This window comes from Ursus americanus, chromosome 26 (genome assembly GCF_024610735.1).
Source record: "Ursus americanus isolate L20-20 chromosome 26, mUrsAme1.1.p, whole genome shotgun sequence".
Classification (NCBI taxonomy): Eukaryota; Metazoa; Chordata; class Mammalia; order Carnivora; family Ursidae; genus Ursus; species Ursus americanus.
Genome location: NC_142152.1, coordinates 40,434,640 through 40,462,479, shown reverse-complemented (window position 1 = coordinate 40,462,479; position 27,840 = coordinate 40,434,640). Strand labels below are relative to the sequence as shown.

At 46.6% G+C, this 27,840-nt stretch overlaps 1 protein-coding gene across 1 annotated transcript; it reads right to left on the bottom strand.

Annotated features, from left to right (window-relative positions):
• Positions 1 to 418: 418 nt before the first annotated feature.
• CCNK (cyclin K) lies at positions 419 to 27,750 on the bottom strand. Its single transcript, XM_045775445.2, has 11 exons — positions 27,598 to 27,750; positions 17,103 to 17,351; positions 16,542 to 16,623; positions 14,786 to 14,917; positions 10,325 to 10,430; positions 9,789 to 9,846; positions 8,901 to 9,070; positions 8,323 to 8,594; positions 7,354 to 7,387; positions 4,537 to 4,608; positions 419 to 1,773 (listed from the first exon to the last, which is right to left on the bottom strand). Exons 2-11 carry the CDS (start codon positions 17,297 to 17,299, stop codon positions 1,148 to 1,150), a joined length of 1,749 nt encoding a protein of 582 aa, XP_045631401.1. The 5' UTR covers positions 17,300 to 17,351; positions 27,598 to 27,750; the 3' UTR covers positions 419 to 1,147.
• Between the last annotated feature and the right edge of the window lie 90 nt (positions 27,751 to 27,840).

The following is a 27,840-nucleotide window of genomic DNA, read 5'->3' as shown; positions in this document are numbered from 1 at the left end:
AGGGCTACGGCCCCCAGGAGCACCTCAGACGTGGGGGTTCGGCCTGGTGCCAGAGAGCACGGACAGCTGCTCCGATGGCGCGAGTGGGAAGGGTGTCAAGGCCGAGCCCTTGTGGGTCCCAGGAGCCCGTGTTCTGTGCGGGTGCGTATGCCAGCGGCACGCTGGTTTGGAGCTCACTGGCTTCCTCCAAGGGGGGCCCATGCGGGCACAGGGTGTGGGGGGCTGGCCTGCGAGGACGGACCCACAGGGGTGCTGCCTTGGGAAACGTGGGGTCAGGTGTGGGGGTCCCGAGCCCAGCGTCCCTCTGCTGCCTGCCCCTCAGCCCCCAGGGCCGGGGAGAAGAGCTGCCTCTGGCCTTCCTATCCTGGGGCTGCCACTGGCCTGCGGCCCCAGTGTCTGTGCAGAAGAAACAAAAGGGTCGTTTCAGAGCGGGTTTTATTTGGATAACTGAAGGAGCCGCATCTGTAACCAAGATGGAATTCACAGTATGTTGTTACATTCACACTTAAAAAATATATCTCTATGTACAGGAATTTGCAAACTGATGTAAACATACATTACTTTCCCAGTACATTTCTCCCCTTCTCTCTGGAGGAAAAAACAAAGCCATCCAACAAGGCAACCCCTTCAAAATAAGTTTAATACAAAGGATGTAAATATCTCTGAAAGAAAAAAGTGGTTCGTCTGACCTACTGGGTGTTGGGAGGGAACGTCACGGAATGAAAGCGATGACAGTAGCTTGACCTCAGATGGACTGGACTATTTAAAATGGAGTTTCCAGGAAAAATAGGCACTGATTTCTAGAAGGAAATTCACTCCTTACTGAAGCTATTTCTTGAGCCAATATGGCTGGTTAACGTTTTCACGAGCACAAGTAACCCAGTGCAGGACTGTGACGCCACCAGCTGAGACCCAGCGCGCGGTCGGATGGAAACTGGCACTGCCCAGGCCACACTGAAAGCCGCTGGCCCCACCCTCCAGATGTAGAGGACCACCCCAATTTCATCTTGGGTCCGGTCCGCTTCTTCCCATACTGCAACGGTCTAGCATTATATAAGGTACCCTGCTGCTTCCCCACTTAAACTACTCTTCAAGTTGATTAGAAAAACTTTTGTTAAAAAAACAAAGGGAAAAAAAAGGCATCACGTTATCTCATCCAGGCTGCCCGCCCCAGCCCCCCAACTGGAGGCATGCCGGGTGGGGGGATGGGTGGGGGCACGGGTGGCTGTCCTCCTGGGGGGACAGCCGGAGGTGGGTAGCTAGCCGGTGGCAGGCCCAGGCCTGGAGGAGGGTGAGGGGGGACTGCATGGGTGGGGGGCAGGCGTGGGGGTGGGGGTGGGAAGTTGGGATTGTAGGTGGGGGGAGGAGGGGGATAGCCGGGAGTGGGGGGAGGAATGGCAGGTGGGGGGAAAGAGGCTGGGGGAGGGGGCACTGGTGGAGGAGGCGGGTTGGGGGGGTAGACGTGTGGGTGGTAGGGCAGATGAGCTGGCGGGCCATAGGCTGGGGGCAGGGCACCATAGGAGGGGCCCTCGGTCTTCATCATGGACTGCAAGCTCTGGTAACCCTCTCCGGACATGTAGGAGCTGGTGGTAGACATCCCGGTCATGTAGCTGGAGGGCGGTGGTGGTGGCGGCCGGTGTGGCAGCGGCGGTGGCTGGTGCACGGGGGCTGGGTGGGCCGGAGGAGGAATCTGTACTTTGGGAAGGTCACCAGCGTCCACGGGACCCGGGGGCTCCGCCTCGCCTAAGGGAGCCGAGAGGGGAGGCTTCCGGTCTGCAGAGGAAAGACAAGTCACTGCCTGGTTCTGGAGTGGCTCCTGGGGCTGCTCCTGCAGGGACATGTCCACTGACGACCTCAGGGTGGGGAAGGCCACCCCGGAAGCCAGGAGTTCCACAGAGCAGTTCTCATGCCCCTCCCACCCCTCCCCCACTTTCTGGCCCCCATTATAGCACTGGCGTGGCTGCTGCTCTTCCCCCAGGGCCAACTTCACAGAGAACAGCGAGCAGCTGTCACCTTTGTGGCCAGTGCCTGATGCCATCACAAAAGACCCCCTCCCCCCACCATGGCCAGGTCTCCCTCCCTCGGTCCTCACCACACTGGCCAAGGCAGTGCCTGTGGTAAGCAGAGCCCCTCCTGCTAGTACAGATGGGGGTGGGGCCCTTCTGCCTGCCTGTCTCCGCCTCTGGAGACTGTCAGGCCAGGGCCACGTCACCTTACTGTCTGCAGCACTGGCAGCGAGCGCAAAGCCTGCGAGTTGGTCAAGTGAATGAGGCAACATTTAAAAACAATGAACAAGTCTGACATTCCCGATGTAGCCGCTGAAGGAGCTAATCGGGCTCGAGGTTACTCAAAGTGCGATCAGTCCCCAGGGTGTACTTTCCGGGAGCACCGCTGAGCTTTCGGGTGCTTCCCTCCCGTGGTGCTCCCCAGCACAGCCCCCGAGGCTCCCTTCGTCCAGAGCCTCAGCTCACACATTTTTACCTGCGATTCCCCTCTGCATTCGTGGTCAGACACCCGGAGAATGACACCAGGGACACCCCACCAGGGGCGGCCAATCACTGAGAAAGTGTGTTCTTAGGATAATTCCTAAGGCAGCCCAGAAGTCAAAGGCAAATCGTAAGAGCCAAGATCTCTGGGTCCAGAGGACACAAAAAAGGGCTACGAAGGGGGTTTTGGGTCCCCCAGCACTTGGCCTCATGTGCTCCCTGGAGCTCTGAGCAGCCCCGACTGGGCAGCCACGGATGTGCCATGTGCCCAGGGCGGTGCCATGGCGTCCGTGGTTCCCTTACTGCTCTCACCAAGCGAGCGAGAGCAGAAGTTCAGGTCATCTTTCACCAACAGCTGTGTCCCTGGGGCCCGGCCTGAACAAGCAGGCCCACCCAAGGGAGAAGGTCAGACCCGCCATGGAGAAATCTATCTGGGCTCCAGGGCTGGGCCAAGGGCCTTTTGGTTCTGAAGCTGACTAGGGATCACAGTATGAACTTGAGACCTGTGGACAAAAGTGCCAACCGCCTGGAATTCCTCCTGTGTCACTCCATAGCCGGCTGCGTCCACTAACACACTCTTCCGTCTTTGAGACATCACTTCCTGTCACATCCAGCTTGCTGCCTCCCCAAGTCACCCCTTCATCTGTCTGTCCTCTGTAACCGAGCCTGGAACAAGGGGTCTCTCCAGCACCTGAGCTGCTCTCCTCATCCTCGCTTTGACACCTGCCAGCACCAGCCACCCCCTGAGACATCCCTGGTGACCTAATTCCTGCCTCCTGCGCCTCATTAGGAACTGTGGTTCCCAAGCCACAGACTCCTGCTCCTGCTCTGAGCCTTCTTTCCCATCTGCCTCCCACTGGTCACAGGCCCCTAAGAAGCAGGCTGGGGCCTTGCTGGAGTGAGCGCCGGTGGCCCGGCCCGCCGATCCCTCTGCTTCCACCTCCGCCTTCAGCAACAGCGGCTGCCAGGCTCCACTCTCCTCCCAGCGGCCCTTCCAGCAGCCCAGCCGGTGCCCGCCACCTGCCACTGGTGCCTTCCCCCTTCCTGCCTGCTGCCCGTGGTTGGGCTCCTGACACCATGCCCGCGGCCCCCCCCCCCCCCCCCGCCCCGCAGGGTGCAGCTCTTTCCCTGCCCTGGGCTCCCCAGGCCACCACACCTCTTCTCAGCCGCCCCCAGGCAGAGGAGCTGGGGATCTGGGCTTGCTCGCGGAGATGCTGCTACCTGAACACTCGAACAACCCGCCGCAGGTGTCTTCTTAAGCTGGCTTCATACTGGATTGGGGACTGTAGCATTTGTCCCAAAGCAGAAAATGATGCCCCTATTTTCCCAAAGCTTCTAAAGTGCTACGACTAACCATACGCAGAAAGAAATACAGTGGGTGGTACCTTTGCTCAGGCACACGGCGCGCGAGCCGCAGGTAGGGGCAGGTCAGCCCAGCACCCCTCAGAACACACCCAACTCCTGCCCACCCCCGCTTCCTGCTCCATCTTCCAGAACGCTGCCCCAAGGGGAGAAAGCTGTCTCACAAGGCTTCTCCTCTGGGTTTACATGGTGCCAAGGAAACTTCCTGATTCCCTATGTGCCTTAGTGAGAACTCATCACGCTTTCATTTATTCTCCACTCGACTCTGAGCAACTGCTTACTCTTCCAAATGCATCCCGACGACATCCTCCACTAGGAAGCAGACGCAAGAGAGACGGGGGTCTAAGATCTACCGTGGTCCTGCTGGGTCAATGTTCATAAACTGTCAGGGCTCTGTTTTCCTAAGACGGATTCTACATGTATTTATCCTGCATAGTTTGGCCTTTCTGCACATGAGAGGCCAGAAAATATCCAGATACACTTGGAATTTACAACATCCTCAAAAGATCTGGTTTGTGAAAGACAAACACACGCCATCTTCTGCAAGATCCTTGGTCATTATCTTCTTCTAAAATTTTGGCTACCAAGTCTCCCTTCTCTAGACTTGTCCCAGGCCTTCCCAAGTCTTCCCTTCAAAAAAGCAGAGTGAAAAGCTGGCCCTCCCATGCTGCTTTCAGCAGACGCTTACCTGGAGGTGGGTGGGCTGGAGGCAATGGAGGGTGAGTGGTCTCAATTTTGGGGATTTTAGGTGGAGGTGGTTCTAAAAAGGAAAAGGAGATTGAAAAACAACTCATACTTCTTCATGCGAATAAACATGTCACAGAGAAAAAAAAAGAAAAAGGAAAATGTACCATTCAGGAATTTCTCTAGAGAAAAAGAACCAATGTGACCAAGGCTTTAGGGAGCTTGAGGGAGGCCTCAGCAAAACCATGAGGTGCTAAACCTTTCACAAGAACCAAACGTCTAACAAACGCCATCCCCCCCACCCCAAATAAAACAGCCTGCTGTCTTCTCACAGCTGTTCCCACACTACCCGACCTCCTCGCCGACCGTCCTGGACAAGGCCTTCCGACAACATGAGAGAAGGAGAGGACCAGCCGAGCACCATCTCAGTTACGGGGCGGCGGCGGGGGGCTGGGGTTGGTGTCTACCGGGCCTAGGGGACTACAGCACAGTCAGGTCACCCAGCCTTGAGGGCTCACGGGACAAACCTCCACCTCCGTATTCTTCACTGGGCACATCTGAAATCTATTCTCTTCCTCACAACTACGTGCTCCCATCGGCAGGACGTTAATGACGTCAGGAGAGATCTAGAGGTGGAAGAGCCAGCATAAAAGCAGACAGAGGACACCTGGGGGGAGCACACAGCCCACCCCTCAGGGTCCAGCATCCACAGCGACAATGCTAAGGAGCCAAGTCAGGCTACACCAAGCCCGGGATCTTGTGTTTACAAGGGCAGGGACTGTGAACACGCAGTGGAAAAAGAACTCCCATCTCTGTGCTCGCTTGTATGTTTTGACCGTTTCTTCTGGAAACTCACTTTATTCTGGCTTGTACACTGTTCTCATTGGATTCTACTCCAGTGTCGCTGAGACTGTCCTGGTTTCCTCTGTCCCAAACAGGCCTAATTCAAAGTCCAGGGATATGTCTGTCTATATTCGCTTCCTGGGGGATCAAGTCCCCTCTCCTCTAGGTGGACGAACTGTCAATCTATGCCTCTAGCTGCTCTCTCCTAAAGCCGTAGACCTGACTTTCAAGCTCCACCCTAGACACAGGACTGTCCTCTGCTGTGACTGCTGTCACAGTCACCTCGGACATCCACCTGTGACACTGCCCCCCCAGCTGAGCTGAAGTAGTCTAGATCAGTGCTGCCCCCAAATAGAAGAGCCACACATGTGATTTTAAATTTTCTGGGAGTCACCTTAAGAAGAGGTGAATTAACTTAATATTTAATTTAACCTGATGTATAAAAATTTGTTCACAAATGTGATCACTTCAATGTATAATCAACACAAAAATTTATCAATGAGAGTTTTTACATTCTTTTTTCTTAGTAACGCTTAGAAATCTGATGGGTATTCTGCACTAAGGGTACACGATGACTTGGGCTGGCCACGCTCCCAGTGCCGGAACACCCCCGCAGCAGGTGGCATGCAGCACACGGTTTGGTCAGGTTCTACCTGCAGGCTGTGTCTGCAGCCTCCGTCTGTGGGCCCCGGGCCGCCACTCTGCCCTCACCACGTCTCACTCAGAGGCTTGTGAGCTCCTCCCCATTCCCAACCATCTGTCCTATAACTGCTGCCAGGAAACTTTTTCTAAAATGAACTCAGACTTTGCCATTCTCCTGCTCAAACACCTTCAGTGGCTCCCACTGCCTATGCAAAAATCCACATGCCTCCACATGGACTCTGGTTCCACTCACACTTTCAGTTCCATCAGATCTCCTCCCTTTCCCCTCTCCACATTCTAGTAAGACCTCCTCTCTCGCTGTTCTCAGCTGCATCCTTCCACCTACAGGCCCAACCCCTTAGCTCAGCTCCAGGTGCTCAAAGGCAAGTCCTCCTCCAGGGTCACCACTGGCTTGTTTCTGCCTCGTATGGATGTGCGGGTCTAGCATACCAGCTCAGCTCCGTTGTATACCCACATGGCAAGGAGCACAGCCCACTCTTGGGTCTCACACTTACTTTTTGCCCAGATGGAGCAGAAGAATAATTCACCTGTACTGAACTCATCATTTCCCCAAAGACCCTGAGAAAAATGTACTTTATTGTAACTTGAAGTTCTCACAGCGGTTTAATAAATCATTCACTGAGTTCCCACCCTAGAACTAACCAACAGAGACACAGAAATGAGTAAACACTGTTGTGCCTTCAAAGAGTTCAGCACATCACAGCCCATGACACAGGGACAAATACTTCTAAATGTCTGTTCTGTGATCTTCCACATTTTATGCACCCTTTCCATTTGTTTCCAATATAGAAACAAATTAACCAACTTTGGGCTCTATTAAAAACAAACAAACCAACCCCAAGCCCAAACCCAAGCAGTCCCTGAGAGAGGTCCGGCCCGCATAAGCAGCAGGGCTGGGGCACACGGTGTTCTCTGGGCAACAGCATCACGTGTCTTTGCCATCCTGTCTGCCTGCCACTCTGCCACTTGGTGTTCAGGATGGGGACCCCCAGGCCCATTACTATCTACTGAGGTGGGCTGAACCGAACCTCTAGAAGCAATACTGCTGGAACCCTCCTCCTACGTTCGTGATCACATGTACATAGGCTACTCAGCACATTTCTGTTGCTGCTCATGCGTTTGATAACTTTTGTCAGAATACAATCTAAAAACACAGCCAGGGCACTTTTTCTGGCAGGCAGGGTAAAGTTTTCGATGGACTCTAAGGATAAATTTTAAGGGCAATCTAAATCTTGCTGAAATGTTAACTAAGAATTTTAAGTTTTGATAAACAGATATATGAAGCTAAAAAAGCCCCCTTAGAACAGGAAGTTACCTGCTGCTTTGTTCTCTTCTTTGGGAGAAACAACCTGTTACAAAAGATAATACACAAGTGTTAACCAAGGCCCGGGTTGTAGTGAGAAAAAACTGATTACGCAGGACCTAACAAAAATCGCAGCAACAGAACACAGCTCCAGGGGCGCCTGGGGGGCTCAGTTGTTAAGTGTCTGCCTTCGGCTCAGGGCGTGATCCCAGAGTCCTGGGATCGAGCCCCTGCATCAGGCTCTCTGCTCCGCTGGGAGCCTGCTTCTTCCTCTCCCACTCCCCCTGCTTGTGTTCCCTCTCTTGCTGGCTGTCTCTGTCAAATAAATAAATAAAATCTTAAAAAAAAAAACCCCAAAAAAAACCCCCAAAACACAGCCCCAAACAAAAACCAGTTCCAGCTTAGAGCTGCAGGGCAGACGGCCGCCTGAGAGACCACCCTCCACTTCCTTCCTCCTTCCCTTTCCCAGGTCCGACGGGACCACCGAGGATTTCAAAAGTGGCTTCCAAAGGACACTAGGTTTCAGGGCCTCTAACATGCTGGCCTAAATGCGATGAGCGGTTTGCTGACATGCGTTTATCCCCCGTGGTTTCCTCCACTGGCCGGGTTGTTGCTGTGGGGAGAAACTTTCACAAACACCCCGCCTCACTCAGAACACCAAACACAAAAGAGCCCGAGAAACTGGAGACACTGATGTTAGCAGGCAGCACGCAGATGCGACACCCTGCTGGTCAGCGGGACACGCGTGCACGCGCAGGCAGCGGCGGCTGGAGGAGGACGGAGCCCTCCCCGGCTCCCAGCTGCCCCCCCTCCTGACTGCAGTAGTTCTCAGGCTCCCCGTAGATGTGCAGCCAGACAGCAAGGCCGGGGGTCCCCCTGCTCAGTGGCCCTCACGAGTCCTCAGAAGAGGGACCGTGCTCAGGTGCAGTGTTGCCCCCGCCCCGAGAGCCAGCCGCTCTTGGGGCTACCTGGCCCACTCACCACTGCTCGCTTTGCTGGGCGGGGAGGACTGGGCTGCGGGGACGGCTTCTTGGGCTGTGGGGCCTGCTGCGCCGGGGGCTGCGGGGTGGGCGGCTGTGCGTCCTTCTGCTGTGGCTGGGGTGGGTCGGAGCCTTGAGCAGGGTGGGGCGGTGGCACTTGTGGCACTTGTGGTGCAGACTGGAGAGGTGGGGGCTGCTGCAGCTGATGGGGCGTGTGATGAGGCATCTGTTGTTTTCCTTGTGAGTAAAGATCCAGGATTTGGTGGCAGATGTCTGAATGATGGACAATGATTACATTTGTCACAAATTAATCTGCCTGGGAAAAAATCAGCCCATTTCCCTTTCAGCTAGGATCCCCCTACAGGGACCGATGAGCGGGGAATCACATCTGCAATTCCCCCAAACTCTGCTGCACACGGCGTGGACAGAGCTGACGTTATGAGAGAACTGAATTAAAGGTGCTTCTGAAGAACGGCTTATATTTACTTTTGTGGGGAAATCCATTCTCGGGGCTTGAGGCTGACAGGGAAGAATCCCCTAAACATGGAACCCCCTCAGGAAAGCCCAGCATGCCAGTACCTTCCAGAACGTCCACAGGGACATCCTGCACAAACTGCTCCCACCATCTCCTATACATGGGTTTGGAGGTCCATTCTTGTATTTCAAATTTGCACAAACGTCCTGCGAGATACATCACTGCCACTGCTATGATTTCTGGTTCCCACTGCAGTGACAAGGTCGTGCAGAGACTAGTTCAACAAGAAAAAGGGGTGACGTGACTTGGAGCAAACAGCTATGTTACCCAATACATGGAGCGTAGATAGCACAACTTAATGTCGGTTTGTTTTTTCCTCTCTAATTGACCAAATACAGAATCAGAAATAAAAGCAGCAAGTTTTAAGTCTTCTAAAGGTACCAACATAAGTTACTTTAGTCATAATTACTATTTGTTCTTTAAAGAATCAGAATGCTAGCACATTAAAAAATTACTATGCCATGAAATACAAATAAACATAGCTTATGTTCTTCAAACTGCTGAAATCCTCGTCACTGAACCGTGTTTTCAAATGACAGCAGCTCCACACAGGCTGTCTGTCCCCACACAGCACCTCACTGGATCCCTGGCTCTAAGAACGGCAAGGCTCTAAAACCATTACAAGGAAGTCTATTTGTATAGAACCAAATGGGTCCTAAGTATTCAGTTCCCAAAATTCTCTGGCGTATTGTTTTGGACTATGTTTTAAAAACTGGGGATGACATTTTTGCTTCTTCTGTTGAGACACGGCAGGACACCCCCTGCGGTGAAGCCGACTTCCTGGACGCTGGCCCCAGCTCTGCCATTAGCTGGCCCTTCAAGCTGGGAGAGTCAGAGTCCTCGATACAAAATAGGGAGTCTGGATTCAATGACCCATGAAGTCCCTGCCTATTTTAAAAATTACAATTAGATCAACATTTGAACACATGTACCTGTCATTTACAAATGTCCATGCCATTTGAACCAACTTCTGAATTTTGTTTTTATCACCTAGAAATGGGAAGAAAAAGGTAAATTAGTAGTGATAATAACAATGAAAAAGCGCATAAAAAGCAGCATTTAGTTCAAGTCCACTGTGTGCTCAGGACCGTCCCAACACACAGCAAAGAGCTGCTGCCTGGGAACGGAGGACACACGGGTGGGTCCGAGTCCAATCTGTTCTCTTCCCACGTGACCTGCGATGAACCACCGTTTATGGGAAGCCTACTCCAAGGCAGATTTTATTAGGCTATTTAAAAAATTCTGATTCATTTTCCTGCCTCCTATCACTTGGCAACCGCATGGCAGAATCTGTCTATAGCTGACAGAAGCGGTACCAACAGCTACGATACCGGGCTGTCTGGATGCCTGGTGTCCCGGGCATGCTCACACAGCTGACTCTTCTGCTTTCCTCTTTTGAGAAGCGTGATCCGAGGGCCATCATTACAAAGACTCGACTTCACAATGGAAAGTTCGTTAACCCCCTTACCTTTGAGCTGTTTTGCGTATTTGAGGAGGAACTGGTACGGGTGTTCCACCTGTAAATCGAACTTTATGGTCTGGAGCAGGATTCGCTCCAGAACCATCACTTCTTCCTAAAATAAAACAGCAAGTATTGGGATGGGATTTCAGTCACAGGTCGGAACACATTCAACAGTGAGCTTCCCCACTTCCTCTCTTCTAGCTCTATTTTAGCGACTCTTTTTCATTCCTTCTCTGCCCTGCCCGCCCAGGCTTTTACCTTGCTCAGAGACAAGGAGAAATTCAGAAAAGAACTAAAAGGAGGGAGACGAAACAATCGAAGTTGATTCTTTCAAAATGCTGGAAACATTCTTAGAAAGATTATTTTTAATTTTTAAAAAGATTTTACTTTTTTAAGTCATCTCTACACCTAGCATGGGGCTTAAACCCATGACCCCGAGATCAAGAGTCATAGGCTCCCCTGACTTGAGCCCGCCAGACACCCCAGAAATGTCATTTCTCTAAATACATGAACCCCCCCTTTACAAAACAGACCTTTGCTTTATAGAGAATTTAACTTAACTGCAGTTTCTTTCCAGACCTCCATCAAAACCCACAATCCTTCAGGGATTTCCACTGAAAACTTTAAGCAAATAAGCCATGATGACGATGCAGATTCACACAAACCAGACTCAGTACCTATCAGATTCGTACGAATGCGCATGTGTCTTTACAGAATACGTCACTGTTTCCTCTTCTACCAAACCACACCCTGACCTGTCCACCTACATAAAATCTTTTCTGGTCACTGATCTGCTCGTCTCCTTCTGTCCAAGGATCAAAGGGATGTAATGTCTGGAAGGGAGAGTGCAATCATTACTCCTCTTTCCTTGTGTTTCCATGTCTCCGCCTTGCCTAATTTTTAAGTATAATTTCCATTTTCTTGTTTTCCAGAGGACAGTTTTTCTTCAGTCTTAAAGACTTAGCTCTCACCTGGGCTTTGGTGGAGGCTGTGGGGCAGCACCCAAGGGTCTAAGCGGGGTGGAGGCATTTGGTCCTTCCAGGTGTCGCGAGAACGATGCCTGACTGACATAGGAAAGGAGCTTCCCATACAGCACCGGTGGGAAACGGGCACTGAAATCACTCACTCTGGAAATGTCCGACAGTGGCGGCCACTACTTTGCCTCCAATAATGAACTTCATTTTTTTATTTTTAGAGAGATAAAGAGTGTGCGTGCACGAGCTGGGGGTGGGGGGCAGAGAGAGAGACTGACTCTTAAGCGGGATCCACGCTCAGCGACGAGCCGATGCAGGGCTCGATATCACAACCCAGAGATCATGACCTGAGCTGAAATCAAGAGTCGGATGACTGACTGAGCCTCCCAGGCGCCCCTCCAAAAATGAACTTCTTGATGGCTTGTCCTTGGGCACAAAATGGGTGCAACTGGTGTAGTGAACAGGCTGCACGTGGCCATGTTGCTTTTTGGCACAACACTGTTCCTTCTTTTGTTGGTCACCTTGGCAGCAATGACTCATGGGAGTTCCCATACGTCATTTTAATATTTTACTTAGCATCAGTCCAGAAGAAAAGGAAGCTATCAATGTTCTGATTGGGAACTCACTGAGTCCTAGGACAATTTAGGGAAAATGGAGATTTTTAACTTTGAATCTTCTTATCAAACATTTATTTATTGGAATTTTTTCATTCCTTCAGTGGTTTTAAGTTCCTTCCCCCACCTCCCATGGTTTCCACAGTTTCTTACAAGGCTTCATTCTGGCCATTTTATTTTACTGTTGCTGTTGTAAATGGAATCTCCCCTTTCACTGTGCTCGGGAACTAGTTAACATCCACGAACAAGTACTTCTTAAACCTGTCCTCCGTGCAGCCTGACTGCACCTAGCACTTACTGACAAGGTGCACAGCAGTCAAGGTGGTCTGTGCTGGAAGAACAACCAGACAATGACTTGTCTACACCACAGAAGACAGGGCTTGGTAGAGGCCCGAAATCCCATCACCAACAGGTGCACAAGTCCATTAACTCCAGAAAGAGAAGACGCGCCAGGAACGGGCTTTTACGTTGAGGTCTGGCCTTACTTCACAGAACACAGACAATTCTCTCAGGATCAGTTATTCCAGGCAGCATGGCAGGACTGAGGCTCTCCCACCCTAGCACTGCAAGCATTCTCTCGGGCAAGCTTTCTACCATCTCAGAAACTTCCCCACAATATAAAACATCCTGCTAACACTGGTGTGTTTTTGCCTGGTTTTGTCACTACCTGTTTCCCAGAAGTCTCACCATTCCTTCTAAATTTAGAAACAGTCTTTCACCAAGTGCACCTACAGGTTTGGAGGCTGTGGCCCATTTGGTATCACAGGATAGCCCGAGGCCTGGCCTCCCTTTGTGTTCCAAATACTCAAGTAATGGGGTAATGACAGGTCTGTGCGCAAGTGCTGATCCTCAGGGAATCTTCCCTCAGTCCCATAACACTTGTCTGGGGGACTTGTCCAGGTTCCCAGGTTGAATGACCTCATTGCACCTTTCAGTAGTCTTTTTATAGCATTCCCCACAACTCACAATCCGATAGTTATAGGATTATTTGACTAAAGTCCATCCCAACCCCACTATAAAATGCACGAGAACGGCAAAGGCCACGTCAGTTCTGCCGCCGGTTTAGGTCTAGTGCCTCACACAGTGGCTGGGTACGTATCTATTGAACACACAAGAAATTAATAAAATGGGGAGAAACCACACAGTTAAAGCAAAGCCAATTAAGGCAAAAAGTCCCACATGATTCACCATCTTTTTTCCCCTAACTGCTTACAATGCCTCCCCCAAATAACTGCCCTGCTTGCTCCCCTCTCAGGCAAAGGAAATGCCCTCCACAGTGACTTCACTGCTCCCAGGTCCAGGGCACTTTCCTGCGGCCCTTGTACTCCAGATCATTTCTGGGGAGACTGCACATGAGAGAAAAGAGGGGCAAGTTTCAAAGCCCCTTTGCCCACTTGGAACAGGCCGGACCCTGCTGTAAACGTCTGAAGAGCATGGGCATTCCCCTCTTCCTACCATCTGGGGCACTGGACATGCAGATCCTGTATCTCACTGTGCCCGACCAGGTCTTGGTCCCCCGATCTGAAGGTACAGTGAGTGGGTAAAGGCTGGAGGTAAAAGAGGACATCCCCAAAGGCACCTAGGATAACACACACCAGTGTGCTGCACACGCCCACAATACATTCCTACAACTGTCTCCTACTGTGTGAGAGTCAGACACCCACAGGTATCCGATGGTTACATTAACTCCATTAAATTGCATTTTGATCACCGTTAGCATGAATTCCTAACAGACTCGCATATTCATAAACAGGTGAACAGATTCATAAATCAGTTCAAGCAAAAGAATTACCCATATTGATAATACTTATAAAATTATTAGTATTCATCGCAGCTACAACATACGCCAAAGCACTCGGAGCCTCTGTTACCTCCTTGAAGCAAGGAGAACGAACACACCTAGCACACACATACGAACACTGCCTGGCAGACACAGGTGTCTACTGCGGCGGGTGGCAGCGGCGAGGGAGGAAAAGCAAGACTGGACGCGACCGAACTTCCTTGCCCTGGTTAGCTCTACCCTACCGGTGCTTTTGAGTCTGTCGTTCATGCAACAAGCAGCTGTTGAGTGCCTACTCCGCCCAGCCTCTGTCAGAGGCACCAGGCAAAACAGACATGGTCTTCGCTCTCACAGATCTTAGAGCTGAGAAGAGGAGAGTTCTTTGTGTGATTATTTGATGAAAATCTATCTACCAGCTGCGATCAGTGTTGTGAAGCATATGCACAGGTGCCGTGAGGGTTACATGGTAGACCCTGGTAAGAGTCGGGGGTGGAGGAAAGCTGCCCCTTGGCTCTGAGAGTGGCCTTTTTAGACCTAATAAAAGCATGTGTACAACTATTTTAGTACCATTTCCTGACACGGTCAGGGATTGTGGGGAAGGGACAGGATGGATGGTATGTCCAACAGCAATGTCTGGGTGTCTGAAAATAGCAGCAAATGTTAATACTTGTCAATACTCTCAGGAAGCAAAAAGACACACAGCATAAGCAGACACAAGTGCATGTCCGTCTATCATCTGTACTTTCTGCCTGCCCAGAAGCTGGCTGGAGACGGGGCTGTGCCATCACTACTGAACCGAAGAAACCGACAGCTTCTGGGTCTAGCAGTGCTAATGGTGACAAGAGGATTTCTGCTCATACCCATTGTGCTATGGCCCCTGAATGTACTCAAAACAAGGGAGGTGTGTACATCAGCAAGTGCTACCTCCATGTAGGCCATATTATCTTCCTTCCTCTCTGACGAAGCAAGCACGAGTACCTTCTGCATAGGGCTCTCTCTCAGCTCTAGGGACTGGCAGATCCAGGGGCCACACGAGGAACTTTATCACAATGCTACCAAGAGGAATCAAGATTTGAAGGCAGGAAGTTAAGATTCTTACCTTTGGGTCATCTCCAAACTGGCCAAATTGTACGTCATTCAATAAACTACGAGCTGTTTTGATGATATCTTTACATTTTTTGGGCGTTTCTTCTACTTTCCCAGCCAGAAAGAGACAACAAGCTCCCGTCACCTAAAAGGGAGACAAAAGCTCTTGAGATACTGTTAACAAAACTCATGGAGAAACAGAAGCAAGGATTTTTGGCCTTCCCAATTTGGCTTCATAAATTATTTTAAATACAATTTTCTAAAGAAAACATGATGTGAACAAAGTAGATGCCAGAAAGAAAAAGAATCATAGGAACAAACTTTCTTTTTACATTGCAGTCTTAAAGATAATGGTACCCTGAATAGTGAGTTTTGCTGCAGAAAAAGAGCACCATTAAATGCTTGTCCTGTGGAATCCATCTTGACACCACTGCCCACACTTTCTCTCCCTGCTCCAGCTGCCTGGATTCACATGCAGTCCCTATATCACCAGCCTTCTCACTGCTTGGCTTTTGGCTGTTCTCTGCCTGCGCCAGCCTCCCTAGTGTGCCCCTCTGTCCATGGGACCCGAGCGCAGTGCGTGTCAGACGCTGTGTTGGGGCAGCAAGCTGATTCTGCTACGGGTTCCTTCCTCTAGAACTTCACAAACAACTACTAGTGTTGGAAGACATGTGTACAAAACTCAGTAAAATCTTAAGAGGAAGGATCCCCAACAGATGAATTTCCTGGTAAGACTTCTGTCGTCTTCCTCACCAAACCCTTCAATAACTTCACAGTCTACCTACTAATGTCAGATTTCCCTGGTCTGGCTTTTTTTTTTTTTAAAGATTTTATTTATTTGACAGAGAGAGACACAGCAAGAGAGGGAACACAAGCAGAGGGAGAGGGAAAAGCAGGCTTCCTGCTGAGCAGGGAGCCTGACGCGGAGCTCGATCCCAGGACCCTGTCCTGGGATCATGACCTGAGCCGAAGGCAGACGCTTAATGACTGAGCCACCCAGGCGCCCCTCCCTGGTCTGGCTTTCAATGCTATGGGCTGATCCAGCTTACCTTTCTACTATTCCCTTCCTGCCAAACGGACCCCTGGCTGGGCTGACATCGAATAGCACGCTTCCTGGTGTCTCTGCTCATGCCAGCTTCTGTTGGACTAACTCCTCTGTCCCATTTCAACATGTCTAAGCCCTACTTACAGTCAAGGCTTAACTGCTGGCAACTCCTTGCTGGAATGTTCCCTGATCCCCCTACGACGTAATTAATCTCTCTTTTGAATGCTCCAGGCTTCCTTCCTTACCCCTCCTATGGCTTCACTACTGACCATGTGTTCTGTACATGTCATACCATCTATCCTGGCTACTTGAGGCAGGTTCCCTGTCTGACTCTCCCAAAGAGTATACGACATATGGCATGTTTAAGGAGTAACTGAAGAATGAGTGATATGGCATAAAGAACTTCTCTTTCATCTTGGCCTTTTTTGGGGGTCTCAATTATAAGCCCAAATTTATCTTGTGAAAGGTTAAGAAGGAAGTAAATTCCACACAGAATGCAATATGATTATGGTCCACAGTAGCCTAAATAAAAAAAAAAAAAGATTTAAATATAGTTCAATGGAAAAAACAAAAAATTCAAACCTGATTGCTTATAGCTACCATGTATTATACAAAAATAAATACTTTCTGGAAAACAGAATAAAAAGAGACTACAACCAGTCCACTAAACCATGTGAAAATAATAACATGTGATAGAGAATTATAATAAAAATCAAATACTTACATATCTTGGGAATTGCTTGAAGGAATGAAACATATAGAAGCGATGAAAATAAATTATTCCAGTTGCCAGGGTATCATAGTGTCTGTTGTTCTGGTTAAGGACTTTACCAAGAATTTTTATAGGTTATGTTCTTAGTTAAACGTGGAAACATAAAGACAAACAATAACAACAAAATCAGTGTTAAAGTAAACACTATCAGTGGCCAAGCAGGCAGATGGGGATCTCAGGGTGTCAGAACCCTGACTCAGCAATTAGCAAGTTGAAGTTTACACTTACAACAAGGCAGGGTCTCACCTTCCTCCAGGTACACTTCAGCCATGGTCACTGTGCCTGGTGGCCACTCGCTCAATGGCTAACTCTACACATTTAAATGATGAATAGGAAACAGAAAACCCCCGAAGAGCCAAGTAAATGAGAAATAACATTTAAATAAAAATATTTAAGAGCTGTTTCAGTACAGAGACAGTACTATATACTTTCTCTACAGTATCTAATTTAATCCTTGGTAGTGGTGATTGTGGGGAGCCTATCTAAAACAGATTCCAGGGAGACTTAGGATACAGTCCCAAGCGTGTGCCCACATCGAAGATGAACCGAGCCCCCTCTCGGCGGTACCGGGCCTCAGTGGCTGGATCGAGTCCTTCCAGCTGCGAGGGTGTATGAGCCAAGTCTTTCTTATCCCAGTACCAACATGGTTTTGTGTGGTCCAGGTTTGCTGAGGTTACTGAAGGGCTTGAATTTTCTTTATTCTCCTTCATTTATTGAAGTAGACTTGTTCTTTCCAAAAGATTTTCTGAAAATGTTAGAATCCTAAGAGAAAGAGAAGCAGCAGCAAAGTTGGAAAGGAACTTCCATATTAAACAATCCTGACCATTATAAACAGTCTACAGTCACAGATTATACTTGATTTTGGATCAAAACTTCCCAGAGAGGCAACACTACTGAATGACTGATAAAAGCCCAGGTTCACCTCATAGCTAATTTAACACCTAAGTGACCCACAGGATAATAAATTCCAAATTGCACGGTAGCTTGAAAAGAACAGCATTTCCATCTCACGTTCCTTTGTGCCTTTCTTCAGTAGATTCAATCCCCTCACGCTGGTCTAGGTTCCGTTCTTCAGTAAAACCCAGGCCTGTCCTAACCCCCTAAAAAGACTTATGCTTTAAAAGTATCAATCTCTTTCATTCACCACCCAATCAAAATTTTGCTTTTTTGGTTTACTTCATTTCACTTGAAAAGCCACCAGATCAGATGATTTCACATCTGCATGAGTCACTGAACTGAGCAGTATAAATCAGGTATGGGTGTAGGGATTTTGAGGAGCAGGTGGAGGGAGGTGGTCCACAAAGGAAGAAAGGAGTTCCTTTAATACGTTCTAGCTTTCTCATCCTCTTTTTTACTTTCAGAATAATCAGATTTTCTAAAAGTGTCATGTTGGAGCGCCTGGGTGGCTCAGTTGGTTAAGTGTCCAACTCTTGCTTTCATCTCAGGTCATGATCTTCCGTCATGAGATCGAGCCCCGCGTCAGGCTCCATGCTCAGCGGGGATTCTGCTTGAGATTCTCTCTCTCTTTCTGCCCCTCACCCTGCCAATGGATAAATCTTTAAAAAAAAACAAAAACAAAAGCATCATGTTGAGAAAAGAGAATAAAAAACAAGCACTCTCATCAAGAGGCCACTGGAATATATAAACTGTAAATGTGATCAGAGAACAGCAATTTTCAAACACATCAGCAAAAGGATTTTAAAGCGGCATCTAGAACCAGGTTGGTCTGCTTAGCAAGAAAATAGCAGTTCACTAGCTAGGGTCTGGGCCAGAGGCATCAGTTAATCTGAAGCCAAACCTCTTCTGTGTGCCACCCCATTTCTGGTGGGAAAGGTGACGTGGCAGGGCTGAGTGCATCCCTCCTCTTCCTCATACCTGGGAACCCTAAAAATCTGATCTCTCCTCCAAAAGGAAGAAATTAAGTATCAGGAGGAAAGCAATCTTCTTCTACTAATTTGTACTTGTGTGTGTGGCAGAGCTTGGCAATGACTGGGGGTTGGCGGAGATCAGTGACCTAAAGCCTAGGCAAATACGGAAAGTGCACAGCAGACACTCAGTAAACGCGAAGAGTTCATAGGCAGATGTCATACTGAGATACATTTCTCAACTCTCAGTCGGCAGAGAATCTAAAAGCGTGACTATATATTCTGCTGGCAAGGCCAGGGAGAAGCAGGCGATCTGATACAGTGCTGGTGGGAATACAAAATGGAACAACTCTCACAGAGGGGAATTTGGCAATATTTAACAAAACTGCATATGCATTTGCTCTTTTACTTAGTAATCCCACTTTGAAGAATCCACTCTGAAAATACCATTGCAAGTATGAAACAACGTACGCACAAGATTATTCACGAAAATGTCATTTACAATAGCAAAAACTGTAAACAACCCAAATGTCCCTCAACAGGGCACTGGTTGAATAAAATATATTAACATTAACACTAGCGGTGTACCATGCAGGTATAAAAAAAGACTGAAAAAGACCTTTCTTTAAGTACTGGTAAGAAGACATTTCCAGGATCAAGTAGATACAAGATAGTGTACATAGCACGTTAGTATATATGTAAGAAAAGAAGAGAAACGGGAATAGACATCTCTATTTTTTTTGGTAACTAGTTTAAAAAAAAGGTTACCAATAGGGAACAGGGAAGAACAGAATGGAAAAGACAGGGATGGGAGCAATACTTCTCTGGGTATACCTTTTTACACAGCTTTCACTTTTTAAGAAATCTTTTATTTGAAAATAAGTATAGATTTACAGAAGAGTTGTAAAGACAGGAGAGAATTCTTCACTCTGCTTCCTCCAACGTTAACATCTTACGCAGTCACAGTACATTTACCAAAACTAAGACATTAATTTTGGTACATTATCAACTACAGCCTTGACTCAAATTTTGAGTTTTTCCAAAAATCCTTTTCTGTTCTGGGATCTAATCCAGGATGCCACACTGCATTTAGAAGCCATATTTCCTTAGTATCTTCTAGTAACAGTTTCTCAGTCTTTCCTGGTTTTTCATGAGCTCGCCAGTTCTGAAAAGTACCTAGGCTGACTGCAATGTCTCTGGTTTAAGTGTGTCTGATGTTTCCCATGACCAGACTGGAGTTCTGGGGAAGACTGCCACAGAGCTGAAGTGCCCTTCACCTCACCTCGCATCAGATACCAGAACGACTTCCTACTGCTGATGAACCATGAGCGCTTGGTGAAGACGGGGTTGTGCCCAGTTTCTCACTGAAAGTCACTATCTTCTCCTTGCCATTTTCTATTCCTTACAGATGAATTACAAGGTCTAGCCCACTCTCGAGGGCAGGGAATTAGGCTACATCTCTTGGGAGGAGGGGTATCAAAGAATGTGGGGACATAGGTTATCATTACCGCAGTAATTAGTAAGCATTTCAGAGAAAATATTTTGCAAAGCAAAATACTAAGCAAATCACCTGTTTTTCTTAAAGTTTTGCCTATTAATTTTAGCATTCATTGGAGGATCTTGCCAGCAACAATTGTGGTGTTCCAATGGTGACTTTCTATTTCCCTCCTTCAACATTATTTGGATTTCTTTTTTAAGAAAGATCTGTTCCTTCGCCCTCGTTTATTTATTCAATCATTTATTTATATTAGTACGGATTCATTAGCATCTGTTTTACTCTTTGAGTTATAATCCAATACTATCGTCATTTATCTTGCTGCCCAAACTATTCCAGCTACAGCCACTGGAAGCAGCTCTTTCAGGTTGGCTAAGGAGTCCTTCTGCAACTCTGACTTCCAAATCATGTAATATTTAACACATGCATGAACTTAACTAGAAAGAAAAAAGCAAATCCTAAAATTCAAAATAAACCCAGTGTATAGCAAACAGGAAACATAACCACCAGAAAATCATTATTAAGTAATTCCTGATCTTGTTCCATCCTGAGTGAGATATATTCTAAGGACTAAAGAACTACAAAAAAATCTTAAACTTCTCCAGTAATGCTTTGTTAGCACTGGCATTAATACTGTTAACAATTTGTGTGTGTGTGTGTGTGTATTGTAGAATAAATCAAAGACATAGAAATGTTAATGTCGTTAGGAATCAAGATTTTCAGTTCAAAGGAAACATATGCACAAGATCAAAGGTTAAGGAAAACCCATAATGTTAAGTTTTAATTGAAAATATCAAAATAAATCATGGTTAAAATATATATACATATATATCCTAGCTCTGTCCACTGGAAGTATCTAGAAGCAATGACACTTCCGTAGTCAGGAATACATCAGGGCCCACATCTTAGTTACCCTCTAAAAGGAACCATGTCTCTGTTCTCCTTTCCAGTCCAGCGTAGGGGTCTTGCCTGGGATGTGCTCAGACTAATGGACGCTTATAAAAAGACACTGGAGCCAGTGTCAGCTCTCACTGGACAAATTCAGAGAATCTGAATATTAAAAAAAAAAATGACAAGGACTGACTCTAAAAGATTCACGTGTCTACTCTGCCAACACTGGTATTAATTATTGTGGAAAAAAGTACCTTAACAAAAACAATCAAGCCTGGCGTCACTAATAGGGTGAAAACCTGCTATTCTGTGGCCTCCTGATATGAGGCAATATGAAATAAACACTAACCACCAGTGGAGGATTCTTACCTCCAGAAAGCTTAAGCTAAATCCAACCAAGTTAGTGTGGTTAAACCTAACTTCTGGTTTACAGTAAATACTGGGAGTAGAAGAACAAGTTAAATGGCACAAGGAAACTATTAAGTCACATCCAGAAATGTGACGTTCTACCAGATGACTGACCTGGTCGCTTCAAAAAAGTCAATGTCATGAAAAAGCAAGAAGACGGGAGGAACTGTCCTAGATTTGAAAAGACTACAGAAGCATAATGTTCAAACTAATGTGTGAATCTTGACTGGATCCTTGTTTTTTAAAGAAAAAAAGCTATAAAAGAAATTTTGAACAAGTAGAGAAATTTTAATATGGACTGTGTATCAGAGGCTATCAGGGACTGTTAATTTTCTTAGGGGTAACAATGATATTGTGATTATATACGAAAATGACTTCTCAGGCTGAATGCAGTATTTAGGGGTAAAGTATCATGTCTGCAATTTACTTTCAAATGATTCAGCTAAAACACAGGCTCACATAGTAAAGGTGGTAAAACATTACCAGGTGTCCAGTCTAGACCACAAGTAAACAAGTAGTCCCTGTACTCTTCTTTCACTTCATAAAAAGTGGGAGAGACTCAGGTTAAGACTGCTACCAGACCAGGTCTTCCTTATCCCCTCTGGATCAGACACTCTCAGCAGCCAAAGAATGCTTGCTTACGTGCTTGCTTATGATTTTATAAATTCAGACAATGTGTAATGCATTATAGCACACAGAAAGAAAATGTTAAGTGTATGGTTTACCACTTTTCACAAAGTGAACACACTTGTATTAAGACCATCCCGCTGAGAAGCAAAATATTACCAACATCCGGGGCATTCTCCTCACAACTCTTCTACTCATGATCCCCCCAAAGATAGCCACTATTTTGAACTCTATTCCCAGCAACTAGTCTTACAGGTTTCTGAAGGGCTGTGGAAAGAAAGAGTATCACTCTATCACAACTGCTTTCTTTTGCTCAACATTATGCTTGTCGGGTTTAACCTTGTTGTTGCATAAAGCACTATTCATTCATTCATTCATTCTGGTTTTCAGGGGCGAATTTGTCCTCCAGGGACATTTGTCAATGTCTGGAGACAGTTCTGGTTGTCATACTAGGGAGCTGCTGCTGGCATCTAGTGGGTAGAGGCCAGGAATGTTGCCGAACATTCTACAAGGCACAGAACAACCCTCCAAAAGGAATTAACTGATCCAAAATATCAACAGTATTGAAACTGAGAAACTCCGTTGTACAGTATTCCATTCTATGAATAAAACACAATTTAGCTATCCATTCTACTGTGAATGAACATTTGAGATATTTCTTGTTTTTCATTACTACTACTAATAACAAACATTCATGTACATTCTTGTGGAGCAGAAAGCAACTGGCCAATTGGCTTGAGGGAATCCATAACTCAAACTATCTGTAACTTATTCATGGTACACTAGTTGGGAATAACTACTTTAAGACATATTAACCCAACAGTTCTGCACGTAGTTATTCATTCAAATGTTTACTGAGTATTTACCATTAGCAAGGCCTCAATGACACAGCAGGAAATGAGAGGCACGGTCTTTGCCCTACTACAGAAGTTTATGTTGTAGTGGTAGAGACAAAGAGGAAGAAAGATATTATTACTTGCCAGGGAGTGGCAAGTGCCATGAAAAAAAATAAGGCATGGTAAGGGGAGAGAGGGAAGTAGAGGCTGTTTGGAGATTTGGGGAGGAAGACCAGTTAGGAGACTACAGTAGCTGTTCAAGAAATGATGAGGGCTTGTCCCCACGAGATGATGAATAGAAGAGGAAGCACCACAACTGGCTGTAAGGCAAAAAAAAAAAAAAAAAAAAGCGGCAAGAGATGATTTCAAGTTTGTTTGCCTGACGGAAAGAGTAATACTAAAAAGAAAAATAGGAAAAGAGAGAATTTTGATAGGGGGACATGGGGCAGGGAGAAGAATTTTGTTTCCAAAAATATTAGGTGTGAAGAACCTATAAGACATTTGCGTGGAAATATCCATCAGACAGATAAACAGGACTGCTGAAATCTGGAAAGAACACATCTATTTGGGATTCACCTATACAGAACTGACAACTAAAGTCATGGTGACAGGTGGAGGGCTGGAGAGTGAAAACAGATGGGGTCTGGAGACAGAACTTGAGAAAGGAGAAGAATCACCAAAGGAAAGAAAGGGAAGGAATGGCCAAAGAGGTGGGAAATTTGCAACTGCCACTGCAAGAGAAACCAAGGGATACTGGCTGTAAGCCAGATGTGGCAGTCAACAGTGACAAATGCGAAAGAAATGTTAAAGAACAGAGAATTAAGGAAAGGTTACTCTGGTGATTAGTTCTTAGAGACAGTGAAAGTCCACTGCAGGAATGGCTGCACAACTCTGTACTAAAGACCACTGACCTGCACACTATTTCAAACGGGTGATTTGTATGGTACGTATGTATGGAACCATCTCAATAAAGCAGACACATACACATGCGCAAATAGCAGAATCTTTGCAGAAGTGCAGTGGGGCAGAAGGAAGACTACAAGGGGCAAGGAATGAATAGGCTATGAAACAGGTTATTCTTGTTTATTCAGCATAAAGGAGAAGGAAGGATGTCTGAAGCAAGAAGGGAAAGAGCCACTAGAGGCTGAATAAGCCGCTGAGGGGTTCACTGGCCAAGGGATCATAAAAAAGCACAGTTAAAAGAGTTAACCTCAGGAAGGAAGCTCTTTCTCTGCGACAGAGGGAAGGAAAAGTTTGCGGAAGATATTGGGAAAAACTTATTTAAGGGGGAGGAAATAAATCATAAAACTCCACTGGGAAGTAGAGTGTCAAGACACCCGCTGAGACGACAGGAGCAGAATGAGGACAAGTATTAGGACCCAGTGCAAGAGATACACGAATGGAAGACAATTCCAGTCCCCAGTGGGTAAGCCACGAACAGATTCAAGCTTGTTCTGCCTTGCTGTCAGTGGCCAAACCCCATGCTAATGATCCAGCATAGGTGCCTTTAGACTCTGGGGCCAAACCAACAATACATGAGAGGAAGTGAAAATAAATGTACACAAAGAGAATAAAAACAGTCCTCTAAACATCCAAGCCCCTGAAAAAAGTTCTTACATCAGTTCTATAACCCTACTCCCTGTTACTCTTTAATTATTTTTTCACAAGACCCTAAAAGTTATAGATTTTCTCATTAGCAGCTCATGATTACGTGAAAATGACAGAGAGGTTTATGAGCACCATGAAGTAAAAATCTCTCAGTAAACAAGCAGCATGTCAAAGCATTTTAGCAACACCTTTCAGGAATGTGCTTTGAATATATCATTTTACATGATGAAAGAATAAATGCATTTTCAAATTTAGAATTATGGACACTTACAAGTTGAAAACAACAGTAAGGTCACTACTCAATTTTCTGACCTAGTACAGAAATTCTCTCTAAATAACAGTAATATCTGGTCACTCACTAACCTTCATCTGGCCACTTTCATTAGTGGGACGTTAATGGTTTACCAGGCAGCCTATGGCATTGCTGAGTATCAAGAACTCGTGTTCACCTTAATTCTTGCATTAATCTTATTGATTTTTCTACCTTTCAACAACACTCTGAAGCTCCTACCTTGCTCTCTAAGCCTTGAAAATGCCTTTGCCTTATCTGATTGCTTTTCGAATACATGAAGAGAATTTTTCCATTCCCTTCTCTTCTCCAGGGTAAATAAATATCTCTATTTTCTCAACATGGTTTTTAGTGTTTCAAGATAACCCCTAAACATTAGCAAACAAAATGGAAAACAGCACTTTTTATACGATCTTCATAGCAAATGGGGGAAGGGGGATTACTAATATTCAGCACCATGTCCATTGTGTGCCCATTGGGACACAGTATGCCTGCAAGCTATACTTTCTTATCCTCATAATTTATCGCAGAGAAAACAGAACTGAAGAGACATGAAACAACTTGCCTAATTCATAAAGGTCGTAAATGGCAGAGCCACAGTTTGTCATTAGATGAAGATACTGCTTTCCCTCAATCTGGGGAAGATTCTATACTTCACTTCCATATATGGAACATTACGTCCCAGAATCCTTTTTTTCAAGTCAGGTCTTCCTTATCTTAAATACGCATAATGGAGTTTTTGTAAATTCAACATCGCAAATGTACATCTTGTTAGTTGTGGCCTATTGTTTCAATCTTTACGAGTTCTTTATAGCTACGGGTTTTGAGTGTTTTGATTAATCTGAGAAGCATGCCTCGTATATTTAAAGTTGGTAATAAGAAAGCGCTAACCAGAGTAAGGGCAAGACCAGAGCCCTGTAGCTCATCTCTAAAGACCTCTCTTCAAGCTGACATCAATCCATTAATCAACGTTTTGGGTTCGGTAATTGGAATGGCTATAAATCCATCCAAACAGACCCTACCCAGTGTACAGTTATCTCTTGTGTCTACCAGGATAGGAAGAGAGATTACATTCAGCATTCTAAGGAGACATGAATGGATTCATGTCTAACAATCCCTTATTCACCACCAGGGTATAGCAAACGTCTGAGGAAAGTAATTAGATGCACGTCACCTGGTTTTCTTTAGTTAAAACTCTGCCGGTTTGAGGGAATCAGCTCTCCTCTCCCAAGTATTCACAAACTTTTTTGCTCTCCCAACAAGATTCTAAAGTACTTTATGAACAAGTTCTAGCATCCAAGAGCCATCCTTCTAACGGCCCTCTGCAAACACTGAGACATTTACCAGACTCCAGCCTTCTATCATTAACTGTGCTTTTTGGATTCCTCAAAACCTATGAAGAACAATTTTACAACTTTAGCTGCAAGTACTCTGGGATATCATTTATCTGACCCTAAAAGTACGAACTGGATTTAACCCGGTTTAATATTCTTTGTAATCTCCTCAATTACCTTGAACCTAACTCCTTTTGGTTGTTTGTCCTTACCCAGTTTTTAGAGAAAGCAAACAAAACATTTTTCTTCCTCAGCAAACTCCATGCTTTTGAACACAATCCCCTGAACTAAAGTAAAGTAGTTCATTTAGTAGGCCAAAACTATGACCAGTTTTTTCTTTATGACATTCAATTCAGAAGTGGCATTTAAGGACTTCATTAGCAACTAGAATGTTTCTTTACTGCTTGTTGGTGCAAACTACATTTTCAAAATGTAACAAATTTTAAGTATGTTTTATGCAAGAATCAACTAAAAAATCAACTAATATGTCTGAATAATGCATCACAATATAATCAAAATGAGACAACCCCCCCTTAAAATTAGTTATCAATAGTTGTCACTCTGAAGAAAATAAAATAATCCTGGGTAAAGCTTACATTTATAGTCAAGATTATTTAAAGGCAAAATCCTGAGGACACTAACAATCTTAACCAAAATGTCTATCAATACCACCACTACTACCATAATTCAGCAATCCAGAAAGTTTATTATACCTCACGCAGTGTTCTAGGTGCTGAGGATACAAAGCTCCTCATGGAGTTTTCATTCTAGCAACATCATGCATATAAATCTTTAGTGAGCGCCTACAATTGAAAGGCACTCTGCCAGACATCTCTAAAGAGCGATTTAGAGCGAGACACAGAAGCATTATCAAGCTTACCTTAAAAACACAGAAGACCACCACTCTCAAGGAATTACTCTTAGAAGTCGTGCCTAACCTCGGATGATTTAGCGAAAGCTCGGTTTAACTGGCAATCCAGATTTAGCGAGCTTTATCGACCATGCTTTGTGCTGGTAATAGTCTAAGACCTTCTAGCAAGCTCTAGACTTACGCCTCAACTTGCTGAAGAACAATTACTTTAGTAACAAACCAAACCCAGGAGAGGACCGGTTAAGGACCACGTCTCGCCAAGAACGAATCTAATCGCGGAAGTGCCTTTTCCTTATTCCCAGTCCCACCCTGTTACACGGTTCTTCAGACTCCAAAGTCGGAGTACTCCAAATGTGGAATAATTTCCGAAAACCCAGGCCTACCCATGATAGGGACAGGCACGCTGCGAAATAACTGGGAAGATGTGGGTAGTCTTCAGTTGTGCGGCTCAGAATAAGCGCGCGCGTTAAAGACCCCGGCTCCTTCTCCCTACCGCCTAGAAAGTCGCCGAACCCTAGCCGCTCCTCACTCCGAGGGTCGCTGCCTGTTTTCAGGGTCCGCGCCGGCCTCCCTGCCTCGCGCCTGTGCCTTAGACCCTCTGCCGAAGCCCGTCCCGCAGCCCCGCAGTCGCCCGCTAACTTCGATTTGCACCGGGGATAGCGGAGCGAGGCGGAATCCGGGAAGAGAGACTCCACCAGTGGGTGGAGGCAAGAGGTCATACCCTACTCCGACCTCCACGTAAGCGGAGGTGAGCGGCGCTGCCCGCAGTCCTTCGATCACTCACCCCTCGCCTCAGGCAAGCCCCTTAGCGACGTCTCTCCTCGCCGACCGTGGCCATCTTGGACGTGGAATGTCGGGGAAACTACGTCATCGCGCTGCGTCCGCGACGGAAAACAAGCGACCGGGCGCAGCCCCGCCCCGCCGCCCCCAACGGTTCGTCTCGGCTTCCTCCCCAGCCATTGGGCCTGCGGGCCAGAGCGGTCTCGGCCCCTCCAGCTTCGGGGCCACAATTGGCTGGGCTGTGCCC